At 35.8% G+C, this 17,162-nt stretch overlaps 1 protein-coding gene across 4 annotated transcripts in view; it reads right to left on the bottom strand.

Annotated features, from left to right (window-relative positions):
* The window catches only part of KANSL1L (KAT8 regulatory NSL complex subunit 1 like), a 131,794-nt gene that overhangs the window by 100,338 nt on the left and 14,294 nt on the right, over positions 1-17,162 (bottom strand). For all 4 annotated transcript variants that reach the window (XM_055120484.1, XM_055120485.1, XM_004601324.2 and 1 more), the window contains one exon: positions 5,457-6,573. In XM_055120484.1, coding sequence (XP_054976459.1) covers positions 5,457-6,544 — 1,088 coding nt within the window. In that variant the 5' untranslated portion in view covers positions 6,545-6,573. The remainder of the gene's footprint in view (positions 1-5,456; positions 6,574-17,162) is intronic.

The raw sequence follows: 17,162 nt of genomic DNA on the forward strand, positions 1-17,162 counted from the left end.
TAAACATTGTCAACATTTTCACCTTTCTTGATGACAGTCAATTTTTATTTTTTAAAAATGTCCTTAGAACAAACAGCCAAAGGTGGTTTCTCATTTGTATATATATATATATATATTAAAATAAAAATTTAATATACAGAGCTTTAATTTGAGGAATGATAGATTTTCTCACCATACCAAAAGTTGTTGTTAAGGATCTATTTCACAGTGATTCAAATAAAAAAATAGAAATAAAATACAGAAAAAACAAGAACAACCAGTGCTGGTGCAAATTTTGGGAGAAAAGGACTCTCTTTTGTTGGTGGGAATGCCTACTAGTCCAGTCTTTTTGGAAAACAATATAAAATTTCTCAAAAAACTAGAAATTGAGCTCCCATTTGACCAAACAATGCCACTTCTGGGAATATATTCTTGGTCCAAAACCACACAGCAGAAATGTCATCTACACTTCTATGTTCTTTGTAGCACTATTCACAATAGCCAAAATCTGTAAACAATTCAAATACCTGAGAACAGGCAAATGGATAAAGAAACTATAGTACATCTACACAATGGAATACTATGCATCCATAAGGAAAAAATGAAGCAACGAAATTTGGTTATAAATGGATGGACATGGAAATTGTCATGCTATGTGAAATGAGTCAGACAAGACAGACAGGGACCGACATAGAATGATTGCACTCATTTGTGCTATAAAAAAAGCATAGTATGAAACTAATATTCTACTGGTCCACAATTGGAAACTTGCCACAAGTGTGTGTGGGATGGAGGACAGTTAAATCTTACAGAAGGGACCACTATGACACTCTGGACAAGAACTGAGTGCAGGTAAAGGAATATACATGATAACCTTTTAGTACCTGTAATACAAATCATAATTCCCAAAGAGAAATTGGGGAGGGGGGATAAGTGCCTACCGTAGGGGGTGTGAGAGGATAGTAAAAAGACAACAGAATTGCATGGCTGATACTCAGTCATGAACAACTTTGTAACTCAATGTACACTGGTTAATGTACAGTGGTGAAGGGACGGGTGTTGCAACATAGTATGACTGAAACCCAATAATTAACTTTGTAACTATTTTAACAGCTGTGATAAAGTTAAAAAATTAAAACAAAACAAAACAAATCCCAAAGGAGGAGGGCATATTTATTGAACAGGAGGGTCCTTTGGGACCTTAATGGCTGGAAGTGGCTATGCTGGTGGCAGGTGTGTAGTTGGTATAATGTATGCATAAAAACATCATTAACAGTATTGTAAATCACAGAACCTCAATAAAGATTTTAATGAAAAAACTTTTAATGAAATTTGTAATTGCCAAATCAAACTTTTGTAAATTTCCTGCTATAAATGTAAACATTAAAAACTGTTCTCATTCATTTAGCAATTCCTACAACCCACTAAAATGCAGACAATGTAGGCAATAGGTATACAATGATCAAAAAAAGTAATAATAGCCCTTAAATGGTTTATAAATTAAGTTAAACTCAGTTTTAACATTACCACTATCGACTTTAGAATTTAAGTTATGAAGTTCTCATTCATGAAAGAGCATAAGATTTTAATTGTCTAATCATTCACTAAAAAATTCAGATGCAGGGCTAGAGACATAGCTCAATAGGCTGAGTACATGCTTCATAAGGAGGAAGCCTTGGCTTGATCCTTGGTACCACACAGTCCACAAAGCATTACTAGAAACAACACCAAAACACAGACCTGGGAATGACCCCTAAGTTCAAATGTTCCCCCCAAAACAAAATATAAAATATAAAACAGAGTAAAACATTCAGATCCATAAAATAAACCTTTTAACCTGTTTAAATCTTATGTTTAAGATTTAACCCTGAAATTTATTAATTAAGTGCATCTGCATTTGAAAAATGATTCCAAAAATTTAATAAAAATAACAAAAAAATTAAGTATACACTCAGCAATGTAATTTAGGGTGGAGGGGCATGCCTGGCAGTGTTCAAGGCTTACTCCTGGCTCTGAGCTCAAGAATCACTACTGGCGAGCTTGGGGGGCAGACAGAGTGCCAGGAAAGGAAATAAACCCAGTTGGCTGCAAGCAAGCCAATGGCCCAATCCACAGTACTATCACTCTCCCTCAACAATATAAATATTTTAAATTATAAAGTGAATTCAGCAACTAAACTAGAACCGACTAATTCTAATAAGGATAATTTTGTATTCAAATCAAGACATTGATAACTAAAGTTGTACTAATGATTTTCCAAGTACAGTCAGTGTTAAAATTAATAAAATGTTAAGAAACTATTTTTCTCACAAAAATGTTTCAGCATTAAAAAAATATTTTTACTACTACTAATAACTATTTACTATTTTTACTAATAAAAATGAATGATTTGAGGCTCTTCCTATTCCTGGAGTGAGCAGATATCATTGGGCTATACTAGCACGCAACAGGGACAATGGAGACGTCACTGGTGCCCGCTCGAGCAAATTGAGGATCAACAGGATGACAAGTGATACAAGTGATACTAATAAAAATAGAACTATTTTTAAAAATAAAAGTTTTACTCAATGCTTGAGCAGGTATATAAAATGTCAAATATAGTTGAAAATAAAAAATAATAATCCCAAATAATAAAATATTTCATAATTGAAATAGTTATAAAAACATAGTATTATGGTTTAAATTAAATAGATGAGTTTTTAACATTATAAGAAACTAAAGTTAGGGGCTGGAGTGATAGCACAACGGATAGGGCATTTGCCTTGCACGAGGCCAACCCGGGTTCGATTCCCAGTATCCCATATGGTCCCCTGAGCACTGCCTGAAGTAATTCCTGAGTGCATGAGCCAGGAGTAACCCCTGTGCATCGCCGGGTGTGACCAAAAAAAAAAAAAGAAACTAAATTTAACTTGAAGTTATAGAGAGACAGATAGACATGGGTTCTACCAACCAGTGCACCATAATATTAAGTGGTGAATAATGCATGAAGATAGCAATGTATTTTAAAGAATTGATATTAAACTTAGAGGAATTACTTGCCAAATGTGTATGTCTCACATCGCTGAAGCTATTGATTATGAGAAGGAATAAGAAACTTTTTCAAATCTGAGCCTACTTTTTCCATGCTAATAAATTTCCATTTTTCTCAAGAAAGTAGCATATTTGATTTCCCCCAAATAGGATGTATATTGCTGTATGTTTTTTCTAAATATCTGTTTTAATAGTTTGAAGCTCCCATTTTTAATACAAGTATTTCCATGTAAGCACTCTACTACTAAATTCCACTAAATTCAAAGAGTAAATGCAAATCTTAAAACATTTTGATGAATTACTATTTATAGACATGCTAAATAAAATATTTTTAAAGTATAGAATGTGGTTTCTACTTTTATCATTAGTCTTAAAATATATATTGAAAATTAATATATGTTAAAATTTGATCTAATGACAAATTTGCATGACCCTTTAAGTATAGTAGATTAATGAAATGTCAAAGATTTTATTTCTATCAACTTAAAAAGAGACAAACCTGTCTGTTAAATTCAACAACAAAGTAAATAATTTTCTTCAAAGAATTATCTTCAAAGTAACATAGCATTATAAATATAAAAACAAACTTCTGAACTTTTTTCAGAACATGTACTTAATTATTCTAGTTACAAGCATCAATAATACAATGTTGTAAAAGTTGCATGGTCCAACAGAAAGTGCATGAGTAGTCTCACATTTATGGACAAGAATACTAGCTCCACCACTTAGTTGGCATTTTACTAAGGGAAATTACTTAACCATGTTGAGCTTGGTTCTTCTTAATGAAATAATGATAATAAACAATTACTTCTCATGGTTATTGAAAAGATTAATGTGTTATATGGATATCTGTGCTTAATAATGACCAGATTTCGCATTGAAACAGATTTTAAATTTAGTGATAAGAGAATACCAAAAGACCAAATGCTTATTCTGTGTTAACACTTAATTCCTAATTATAAAAATTAATATGCTAATCCATCTCCTAAAATAATATGTTCAGTTCCTAATGTTATAATTATTCTTATTCATCCTGGAAATTTGTTTAAAAATGATGTGCTGATTCCTCCCCCAAAAGATACTTATTTTTATACTACTATCTAAAAGTAGATGGTTGATTCTTGGTAGGTTATTTTTTAGTGTAACATGAATGCTGTTCTATATGAATTTCATATGTGTATTTATTTAAATACATACAAAGCATTACCACACTCCAAAATAAAGATATTTAAAAATATGTAAATCTTTCAAGTAGATTTCCCAAAGTAGTTTTTAGAGGACTTTTGCCCACAATGTATATAATTAAGCTAGCATATAACAAGCACCTGATGGGTATCTTTTTGTTTTTGCTGTTATACTAACCTAGCAGGCAAATATTTTTATTTTTATTTTTCAAATTTTTATTTTTTTTTCTTTCCCGCATGGCAGAGCCTGGCAAGCTGCCCATGACATATTTGATATGCCCAAAACGGTAACAACAATGTGCTCTTCGTGTTCCTGGATCGAGCAGATGCCATTGGGCTAACTAGCATGTGACAGGGACAAATGAAAACACTACTGGCACCCGCTCGAGCAAATCAATGAACAGAGGGATGAAAGAGATACAGTGATACAGTGATACGTGATACTAACCTAGATATCAAGTTGACCTATTTGATAAAGACCTGAGCTAAACTATATGAATATAGTGAGCACATATATATGTACAGATAGATATACATTTTTAAAAATATATAATCACTGAAGCAGTAAGAGTTCCAAGTTAATAAGTTATAAATAGTTATAACAGATAAATCACTTAAACAAAAATTTAGTCTTTATCTTTGGTATGTCCTATCGTAGCAAGACTCTTAACCCTTGTATTTTACCTCCAATCCTATTCAAAACATAAAATTACTTGTTATACCTAGTTAGTTATAATTATTTTTTTGATGGAGTCTTTCCAGATACATCATTTGAATGACTCAGTTTTTTTTTTCCGGTTCTGAGGCCACATCCAGCAATGCTCAGGTGTTATGCACTCAGGAATCACTCCTGATGGTGCTTGGGAGGTCAAAGATCGAACTTGGGTTGGCTACATACAAGGCAAGTGTACTTCCCACTGTACTATCTTTCCAGCCTCTTGAGTAACGTATTTTAGATAGTACTTTCTTACCGTACTTTACTAAGTGAATATTTAAAATTCACTGGTTTCATAAATTTGATTATTACATTAAGATAAAAGAATTCCTGGGCCAAAGAGATAGTTTACCTTGCAGGTAGCTGGATACTAGAGATTTATTCATAGTACCATGAGGTCTCCTGAAGACCACCAGGAGTGGTGGGGCCACATAACCCACCCAACCCAAAATCAAAATATATATTTGAAATTTATTTTTAACATGTCTAGAAACTTGGAAAAAAGTCTGCTACATGCATAAAAGGTCTAATAGTAATTTTGCACTTACACTGCCACATTTTTTCTAATGGTATATTCATCCAAATCATCATCGGAACTGCTATCAGTTGCATCAGAATCCAGACCCTCTTCAACATGAGACAACAGCCCTGTAGCAGACAATGCAAATCTTTGGATTTCTGCAGCAGTACACTGTGCAAAGCCATTTTTTGTATCGTCCCACAATTTATTCTCTGCAGTTAATATATTGACTTCTGGCTTAATTTCAGTGCATTTAGGTAAAGTGTTATCCAAAATTGTGGCAGGTTCATGAAAGATCTTCATTTGGGGGAGTTGATGTTTCATAGAAAATTTCATTTGCTGACCATAGTGCTTAACAACATGCTTTGCTAGGAGCATCTGCAAATGTTTCTGAGTTCTTCTAGCCTGGCTAAGTAAAATCTTCTGTTTACTTACACAATGAAGTAAACGAGCATTCACTTCTTCTTCTTTTTTAACAGCTGAGGAACTTGTAGGCACATTTGAGTTGCCAGACCCAACTTTCTTTTGAGTACAGTGCAATAAGCCCTTTTTAATCTCAGCATCAGTAACTTTATCTAAAAGTACATTCTTTTGATACCACTTATAATTTTTCAGTTGTACTTTATCAACATTAGTGTCTTTGGCTATATTTGAATCCAAAATAATATGTACATCTGACATGCACTGGCTTGTGGTATCTGAGAGAGGTTCCTTTTTGATGAACTCTTCAGAATGAGAATGGCAGATTTTACTGAGCTGAATGTTGCTGCCGTTACACAGTATATTTTTCAGCTTATTGCAATTGGGTTCCCCTATTTTCTTTTGTTTACAGTTCTCACTGTATTTATTTAAGGTTGAGTTAGAACTCATTAACAGAACTGTCTGATAATGTTTTGAAGACTGAGGGGAGCCAAAGTGTTTTAAGTTCACAAAATTAGTGTTAAGATTAGGTTCAGGAGTTGGAAATCCCAGCATTTGAGAGAAAGTGTCTCCCTTTAGCTTTTCATCTACAGTTCTCGGACTTTCCATGCACAGCATCTTGTCAGATTCCATGGTGCTTGGCAAAGATGAAAAGCAGATACCCTTTGTTGCTGCCTCTCTCAGCGCCGGGGTCATGGCGAATCTTGCAGATAATTACTGGAAACCTAAAATAATATAAAAACAAAAAAATAGATTATCTACAAAATGTCATATATTTACATTTTCACAAGGATAATGATACTTTTTCTGATTAAAAGAATTGGAAAATAGAGGAATTTGGTTTTATAAATTGAAACCAAATTCCTCTATTTTCCAATTCTCAGCTTATCTCTGCCATTTCTGAGTTCAAAACAAATTCAACAAGGACTAAACTATTCTTTAACTGTGATTCTATCACCTAAAACTCCAATCAGCATTGCACACTACTAGAATAGTAAATTTCAGATTAAAAAAAGGGGGGTGGTGAGAGATAGTAAAGTATGTAGGGCATTTGCCTTGCATGCAGCTGTCCTGGGTTCAACCCCCAGCTCCTGATACAGATCCCCTCAGTACTACCAGAAATGATTGCTGAGCACAAAGCCAAAAATAAGCCCCAAACACTGCCAGGTGAGCCCCAAAAACAAAACCAAAAAATTTCGAAGAAATAAAGTTTGTGGATATTATTATATCTCAAGATTCTGCTTTGGAACAATATTTAAAGAGAGTCAAATGATTAAAATTCTAACATCTAACCCAGAATTCAAAATTGAAAATATTATTAATCCCAACTTTTACATCAAAAGAAAAAATTCTTATCTTCATAATAAATTGTTCAAATATTCGTTTTTCAAACTGTGAAAGTTGAGCGGCCAACATCCAGAGACTATAACACCAAGCTCCCAGAAGAGAGCGACACAGTTTCTTGACCCCCCTCCCCCCCGCCCCGTGCCTGGCTCTCTTCACCGGGGCCCCTCAGAGGGGATGGGCTGCCTTTCCCTCCTCGCCCCAAGCAGAGCCTTGACAGTTGAAGACCTCCGGAACCCAGCTACAGCCATGCTCAAGGCCACTCTCCACATGTCGGACGAGCCTCACGCATGAAGGGACTGGCAGAGGAACCCAGGTGTGCAGGACCCGGGGCTGAGATCTCCAAGCCTGCTTGGATTGGGACTGAGCCTTCCAACCCAGACTCTCCATTTTCCAGTAGCTTGGCAGCAACACCCACAAACTGCCCCCAGCACTGTGTAATCCCACCAATGGCCAACATCCAGAGACTATAAGACCAAGCTCCTGGAAGCGGCCGAGTGACATCTAATAGCCTTGTTCTCCCTCTTCAAGAACCTGACAAGCTGCCAAGAGCCTATTACCCCCACGGGAGAGCCTTGCAAGCTCCCCATGGTGTATTCATATCTCAAATTCAGTAAAAGATATACACATACCTCTCGGAAAGCCTGGCAAGCTACTGAGAGTATCCCGCCCGCACAGCAGAGCCTGGTAAGCTACCCACGGCGTATTCAATATGCCAAAAACAGTAACGATAGGTCTCATTCCCCTGACCCTGAAACAGCCTCCAATCGTTAGGATAGATGAGCAAGGAGAGGCTGCTAAAATCTCAGGGCTGACACAGAATGGGAAAGAATATTTGCCCAATATCCATCTGATAAGGGATTAGTACCCAAGATATATAAGACACTAGTAGAACCATATAAAAAAAAAAAAACCTCCAACTCCATCAAAAAATGGAGAGAAGAACAGAAGTTTTCTCAGAAAAGAAATACAAATGGCCAAAAGACACATGAAAAAAATGCTCCACATTGTTAGTCATCAAGGAAATGCAAATCAAAACAACAATAAGATATCATCTCACACCACAGAGACCAGCACACTTTCAAAAGAACAAAAGCAACCAGTGCTGGCTTGGATGTGGGGAAAAGGGACGCTCTTTCACTGTTGGTGGGAATGTTGACTGGTCCAGCCTTTCTGGAAAACAATATGGACGGTCCTTCAAAAACTAGAAATTGAACTTCCATATGACCCCGCAATACCACTTCTGGGAATATATCCTGAGGATTCAAAAAAAGCACAGTAGGAATGACATCTGTACCAATATATTCATTGCAGCATTGTTCACAATAGCCAAAATCTGGAAACAACCCGAGTGCCCTAAAATAGATGACTGGTTAAAGAAACCTTGGTACATCTACACAATGGAATACTATGCAGCTGTTAGGAGAGATGAAGTCATGAAATTTGCTTATAAATGGATAAACATGGAGAGTATCATGCTAAGTGAAATGAGTCAGAAAGAGAAGGACAGACATAGAAGGACTGCACTCATTTGTGGAGTACAGAATAACATCACATGAGGCTGACACCCAAGGACAGTAGATACAAGGGCAGGAGGATTGCCCCATAGCTGGAAGACTGTTTCATGAGTGGAGGAGAGAAGGCAGATGGAATAGAGAAGGGATCACTAAGAAAATGATGGCTGGAAGAACCAGTTAGGATGGGAGATGTGGGCCGAAAGTAGATAATAGACCAAACATGATGACTTCTCTGTGTCTGTGTTGCAAGCCATAATGCCCAAAAGTAGAGAGAGAATATGAGGAATATTGTCTACCATGGAGGCACGGGGAGGGTGGGAAAGGGGGGTTATACCATGGATATTGGTTGTGAGGAATGTGCACTGATGGAGGGATGGGTGTTTGATCATTGTGAGAATGTAACCCAAACATGAAAGCTTATAACTATCTCATGGTGATTCAATAAAATAAAAATAAATAAATAAATAATAAAAAAAACTCAGGGCTGAGTGTAATAGAGACGTTACTGGTGCCCGCTTGAGTAAATCAACGAACAATGGGATGACAGTGATACAGTGAAAGTTGAGCATATCCTAAAAAATATAACAATATGTAAGTTAACTGAACTACAACAAAATATGTCTAATTTCACAGCTGTTTAAATAACATAATAGTTAAAACTTGCTGTATCTATACAAATTACAGAATTTGTATAAAATTTTCTGGAAAAATGTCATCAATATTTTTTTCTTTCTCACAAAGAAATAGTCATTGTTGTTATTACAGAAGCAGTCACTACTTCCAGTCATGGGAACTCTGAAATCAAATTCGACAAATTTCATATATGTTATCAAAATAAAAAGAATAAAACAACATAATTCTGATTCTTAGAATAAGCCAATAGCATAAAATGGAGATTTAAAAAATATAAATATATATTTAAAAGTATATTATGAACAAAATATTTATCATTAACAAGGTTTAAAAATATATATCATTAAAAAAGTTTTAAAAGATATTTTAGAACTGTTATTCCATATTTTTTCCAACACAAATGAGTTAACAATCATTAAAATTGCCACACTCCCATATGCTATGTGTTCAGATGCTAATATAGATTTATTACATTATTCTTACTTAAAAACTTAAAACCAATACTCTCAACCAGTGGCAGTTCCATCCCCACATCACAGAGCCAAGAGTAAGCCTTGAGGAAGCACAGAGCCAGGAGTAAGCCCACTCTGCGTCACACTTGGCAATAACAACAAATGCTGATTCTTTGCAACAACTAGCAAACAAATATGAGCCCTAGATTTGATCATCTTCCCTGAAAATAAATAAAAGTAAGAAGACAGTGATAATATCAAACTATAACAAAGTCATCTGCTCTTTATTTGGGAATAACTATCCATACCACAACATATTACATACAAAGCAGGATTTTAACAGCAGCTGAGAACCTATTTCATATCTTAAAAATGACCCAAAATAAAAATTTATAAATCATGAAAATATATCAGCCAACTTGTATATGCATATGTGTGTGAGATGCCAGGAAATGCATAGGGCTTCAAACATGTGAAGCATGCCCTTTATACCACTGAGACACATCCACAGCTGACTTTATTTTGGGGGAAGGGTGGAGGACACATACCCAGCTCTATTCAGGGTTTACTGCTAGCTCTGCACAAAGGGATCACACCAGGTGGGCTCAGGGGACCATATGGGGTACTAGGTTTCAAACTCGGATTAGCCATGTGTAAGCCTTACACACTGATCTATCTTTCTGCACCCCCACTCCCCCGGCCTTTTAAATACATCTGACCATACATATATTTAATTTAAAACCAAAAATTAAACAATTTAGTTAATATTTATTGAATAGGATATAACAGACACTATCCTAAATACTATAAAGATGAATATGAACACAGAAAATAAGTTTTTTCAGTATTTCAAGACATAAAAGAGGACACAAGGAAATGGTAACACATCACCTGCTCATGGATTGAGAGGATGACAATATTCCCCAAAGCATTGTACAGATTCAATGCAATCAATATAAAGATATCCATGAAATTTTTCAAGGAAATAGAAACAATCAAGTTTCATATGGAAACATTCCTGAAATTCATATGACACAATAATCTCCTACCCCCCACCATAAGAGATAAAGCAATTCTTGGGAAAAAGAAGATGGGAAGCATCACTCTCCCCAACTTCAAACTATAATACAAAATGGTAGCAATCAAAACATTGTAGTGCTGGAATAAAGGCAAACCCTCCCTCAGGTCTATTATCAGGTCTATTATTTTCATCTTTGATAAAGATTAAAAAAACATTGAGTAGAGCAAGAAAAAACTCTTTCATAAGTGGTGCTGGGAAAACTGGTCAGCTATAGGGGAAAAAAATGAACTCAAACCTCTTTCTAATGCATACAAGTCAAATGAAAATGGGTTAAAAACCTTGATATCAGACAGAAATTTCTAAGGTACATAGCGAAAAAGATAGGCAGAATTCTCCCTAGCACTGAAGCTAAAGGCATCTTCATTGATCAAAGACTACTGACCAAGCAAACAGAAGCAAAGATAAACAAATGGAACTACATTTAATTACGAAGCTTCTGAACCTAAAAGGAAATGAAAACCAGAATACAATGAACGCCCACAGACTGGGATGAATTATTTGCCCACCACTCATCTGATAAGAGGTTAATATAAAAGATATATAAGGCACCGGTAGAACATTACAAGAAAAGAATATCCAACCCCATCACAAGATAGGGACTAGAAATGAATAGAAACTGCCTCAAAAAATAAATACAAATGCCCAAAGGCACATGAAAAAATGCTCTTCATCACTATCATCAGGGAGATGTAATTCAAAAGAAGATATCACCTAACACCGCAGAGATGGGCACATATCAAAAGAATAAGAACAACCAGTATTGGTGTGGATGTGGGGAAAAAGGGAATTTCATCCATGGCTGGTGGGAATGTCAACTGGTCCAGCCTTTCTAGAAATGGTCATTTCTAAAAATACTAGGAATTGAGCTTCCATTTGACCCAGAAATTCTAATTCTTGGAATGTACCCCAAAGGCCCATAAACAAAATGGAGAAAAAGACATCTGCACCCCTATATTCCTTTCAACACTACCCACAATAGCAAATATCTGGAAGCAACTCAAGTGTCTAAGAATAAATGATTAAAAAAAAAAAACTGTTACATGTACACAAAAGAATAGTACTTGGTCAATAAAACCATGCAGTTTGCTGCTAGGCGAGACCTGGGGGAGTGTCATGCTGAGTGAACTTAATCAGAGGGAGAGAGACCTACACAGAAAGATCTCTCTCATGTGAGGAATATAAAGAAAGGTAATAAGTAGAGTAACAAATGTCCAAAGACAATGGAAACAAAGAACATGAGAACTGGTATAAAAGAGGTAATAAGCCGCTTGGTTGGTCTGGGGGTAGAAAAGGAATGTGTACAACCAGAAGAAGAAGAAAGGTGCTGAAATGTGGTAAAGGATTATGTTTGAGACCCTAATAGCAATAGTACTGTAAATCATGGTGCACAAACTTACTTAAAAACAAACAAACAAAAAAGCAGTGCTTCTTGTAGAGGCATACTGCTGAAGGTATGCCTCTATAAGAAGGTAGAGGAAGGTAAACATGTTGGAAGACGTGGCACTGGTGGAGGAAGTGGGCATTGGTGAAAGGATTGATGTTGAACATTGTGTTTGAAACCCAGTCACAAATAACTTTGTAACTGCACAAAGTCTAAATTATTTTTTAAAAAGAAAGAGAAAAAGAAAAAAAGTTTCTGCTTTTCACAGAGCTTAACTCTTAGGCAATTATGTAAAATTAACAAATAAAAAAACACCAGTAAGTACCATGGTGTTTATGTAAAAACTAAACAATGCAAAATGACTATGACTATGTTAGAACAAGGAGTAGGAATTAGTTTAGATTTATAGATGAAGGAAGATCTCTATATGTTCATAACATCTGTTGTGCAACCTGAAATGACAATAAGTAATTATTCAATGTGTATGTGACAGTGTTCAGAGAAAAAGAGAAAAGCAATGGAACACTAAGGCAATAATGAATGTAATATATCTGTAGAGCAAAAAAGACAAATATATCCAGAACACAGAGAAAAAGTAAGCTCAGAGTGGTAGACAGGGTTCAAAGCTGAGAGCAAACCAAAACAAGTGAATAAGCTTAGACAAGGAAGTAAAGTGATCTGATTTACTTTAAAAAAAAAAAAATTAGGGGCTGGAGTGATAGCACAGCGGGTAGGGCATTTGCCTTGCACGCGGCCAACCCGGGTTCGATTCCCAGCATCCCATATGATCCTGAGCACCGCCAGGAGTAATTTCTGAGTGCAAAGCCAGGAGTAACCCCTGTGCATCGCCAGGTGTGACCCAAAAAGAAAAAAGAATTTTTAAACAGTACTCTATTCTGTAGAGAAAGGATTTACAATGGAGGGAAAAACAAAAACAATTCCCAGGAATATAATAAGTACAAAGATCCATTAGGAAAACAGTAAAGTGATCAAATAAGAGGCTTGTTGCTTAGGCTAGTGTGGATCCTCCCACTTCAAATGGATTACTTGAAGGACATATTACAAATAAGAGTTTACAAAACTTTGTAAGTTATTGCAAATTATTCCTATGATTATAGCTTGAGCAAGTAAGTGGCCAGCGGTGCTTTTTTTGAAGCAGGGCATACTTGGAAGGACAGAAAGTAGAAAGAGAAAATTTAAAATGCAGTTTGAGACATGCTGAATTTGAAGTGCCTATTAGCCATCTATGTGGAGCTAGGTAGATTAACAAACCTAGAGTTCAAGTGAAAATTCACAGATGAAAATAATTATCTCGAGGAGCCACTAGCATATGTATTAAAAGCCAATGGCAAAAAAAAAAAAAGGGGGGGTGCCTAGGGAGAAGAAAGAGGAGTCTAGTATCAATCAAACACTGGAATTCACTCACATTAACTAAAACAAACAAACAAACAAACAAACAAAAAGGATGAGCTCTCAAAGCAGTCTTAAAAGGAGATTTTAAAAGTTCAAAAAGTCCAGGGGCCGGAGCGATAGCACAGCGGGTAGGGCGTTTGCCTTGCACGCGGCCGACCCGGGTTCAATCCCCGGCATCCCATATGGTCCCCCAAGCACCGCCAGGAGTAATTCCTGAGTGCAAAGCCAGGAGTAACCCCTGAGCATCGCTGGGTGTGACCCAAAAAGCAAAAAAAAAAAAAAAAAAAGTACAAAAAGTCCAGTCCTACCCTCCACTGGCAAAACAACTCTGATGAATCTACTTAGATTTTCCATCTGATCACCAATACCCTTACCCTACTTTTGATGGCCAAAGAAATTTTTAAAAATTCCAACATTAATGTCACAGCACCAGCTGTAGAAAATAAGTAATCCCAGCAGAAAAAGTCTGAAGGTTATCATTTCCAAATTAAGATGGAATTCCTCAGTAACAAATAAAAAAGGATCTCCTTATAGCAAAGACACAGAATAAAAGAAAAAAATGCTACTTTTTTTTGGTGGGGGGGGGTCACACCCAGCGATGCTCAGGGGTAATTCCTGGCTCTGCACTCAGGAATTACTCCTGGCAGTGCTCAGGGGACCATCCATATGGGATGCTGGGAATTAAACCCAGGTCGGCCGAGTACAAGGTAAATGCCCTACCCGCTGTGCTATCACTCCAGTCCCTGCTACCTTATTTTTAAACAAAACAAAATAACCAGTTGATTTTACATATGTATGTACGTATGTGTTACCAGGGATTACACACGTGTGGTCTCACAGATGTGAGGTATGTATCCTACCACTGAGTCACATTCCTGACAGTCATAAGGGCTAGGGGTGTGGTGGGAAGCAAAGCTTAATGAACTTAAAGATTCTTAGTTAAACTTAGAGAACCAAGGACAAGATATGTGTGTGTGTGTGTATGTATATGTATCTTTCAAAGATATATATATCTTGAAAGACTTTTTCTAAAAGCTACAATCAGTGCAAGGAGTTTTTTCCTAAGAAGACCAATTTTTTTTTTTTACATTCCAAAGGTACTGAGTACCAGGAGCAGACTAAATTCAATCTAGCTAACACAAAAATAATAACAAGTAGATTCAATTTTGCAGAAGAGTAATATCAGGAATTGGAGGGTGGAAATCACAGCAATGACTCAAACAGAAAAGGAGACAGAAACAAGATTTGTAAAAGATGAAGACAATTTGCAGGAAATTTCAGACACTATTAGAAGGGTAAATATCAGTCATGGTTGACTAGAGGTGAAAAAGAAAAAAAGAGAGAAGAAACAATATACAAAGAAATAATAAGGTAAAAATTATGTAAAATATATGTAAAAATGCAAAGACAAGTCCACTTTTTTAAATTAAAAACAAAATACAACAAGGTATGTTACTGTTAAATTATCAAAATTCAATGATTAAAAAATATTTGTTACTGCTAGGGAAAAGGAAAAAAGTAACATGAAAGAAAACTAATGAGGTTTTTAATCAAACTAAAATCCACACAGCCAAGAGGACAGTGGAATGACATATTCACTATAAAAGTAGAAAAGTTAGAAAGTGACTGTCAAGAACCTTACTCTTATCATTCAAATATGAAATAAAACATAGAAAAACAACAAATTTACCACCACAAGATATGCTCTGCAAGAAATACTAAAAGAAATACTACTACATGAAAGGAAGAAACAAATTACCACAATATCTTGGCTAAAGAATAAATAGTAATAAAAAATAAAAAATAGAAAAATAGAAACAAATGAGGCATGAAAAAACAAAAAGATAAAAGGGACGGGGGAAGAAAAGCACAGAAGGAATATAGTCAAATGATGACAAATTGGTATCAGCAAAATAAAACTGTCTTCTAGACATAGGAAGTATAATAAAAATTTTCTATGGTAAGCATAAAACAAAATCTGGAGTGGATATATAGAAAGAAGTAGAGAATCACCAGGAGAAATTATCCACATAAAAAGGAAGATGTAAGTAGTGGTGGGCCAGGGAGACAGTTCAAGGGGCAAATTTACAGGGTACATACTTTGCATGCTGAAAGTCCAGGTTAGACCTCAAGCATCTCATAGTCCCCAGGATACCACTGGAAGTTATCTGGAACACCATGTTGAGATAATACCCAGAACTGAATTTGGGAAAGAAAAGTAAAATAAAAACAAAAAGAGAGGGAAGGAAAAACAAAAGGAGAGAAGGATAAGAAAAGGGCAGGGCAGGGTGCAGAGGACAAAAAGAACCAGAACACAAAAGACAGATCAGGTGGTAGGTAAGCACCATTAAGACAAATGGGCAGTAAGCAAATAAAATGTCAGGACACAAAATCAATACATATAAATTACTGTATTTCTATAAAGAAATAAATTGGAGGAAAGGGAAAATAAGAAAATAACCCTATATCTTACATCCAAATAAAATAAAATGAGTAAATCTAACAAAAGGTGAAAAGACCTATAAAATGAAAATTAAAAAGCATAACTAAAAGAAATAGGAGACACAAAAAGATAAAAGTACATCCTGTGTTTTTGGAAGAACAAAATATAAAGCAGCTATTGCACCTGAAACAATCTTCAGATTCCAGGCATTTTTAATTTTTAATTTTTATTTTAGTTTAGTTTTTAATTTTTGGCCACACCTGGTGATGCTCAGGGGTTACTCCTGGATTTGTTCTCAGGAATTGCTTCTGGAGGTTTTTGGGTGGACCATATAGAATGCCAAGGATCAAACCCAGGTCAGCAGCGTGCAAGGCCCACGTAATGAGATTTAGAGATGACCACTGCATTAGAGCTGTTACCAACTGGATTCCACAGGATGTCAAAAGACCATGCGGCTACCCACCTACAAGACGGTCAGACTTCATCAAAACACTGAATGAACAGTTTGAGGCTCTTCACGTTCCTGGAGCGAGTAGATACCATTAGGCTACACTAGTACTCAAGAGGGATGAATGGAGATGTTATTGGCACCTGCTTGAGCAAATCGAAGATCAATGGGTATCATTGACAACGAAAATCATTGACAAATAATATAAGTGATAGAATAACACATTTTCATAGAAACAGAATCTATACTTAAAAAATTTGTATAGGAGCACACAACTCAGAATTGCTAACACAATTTTGAAAGAAAAATGAACCATCATGTTCCCTAATTTCAATCTATATTATAAAAATAGTAAGAATTAAAAGTAATGAATCAAAAACAAGCACATAATTCAACGAAATAGATGATAGTCCAGAAGTATGCCTAAATAAATATAAACAATAAAGGAGCCAAAAGAAACCCTCTTTTTAAAATGGTGTTCTGCCCCGGGCCTTCTTAGATCTACTCCTCCTCCCTCTACCCTGCCCTCCACTCTGTAGTACTTCCAGAAACCCTAGAGCCACACCAACATTTCATCACTGCTGCCATGTAAGCCCATCCAT

This window comes from Sorex araneus, chromosome X (assembly GCF_027595985.1).
Source record: "Sorex araneus isolate mSorAra2 chromosome X, mSorAra2.pri, whole genome shotgun sequence".
In the NCBI taxonomy this organism is placed as follows: Eukaryota; Metazoa; Chordata; class Mammalia; order Eulipotyphla; family Soricidae; genus Sorex; species Sorex araneus.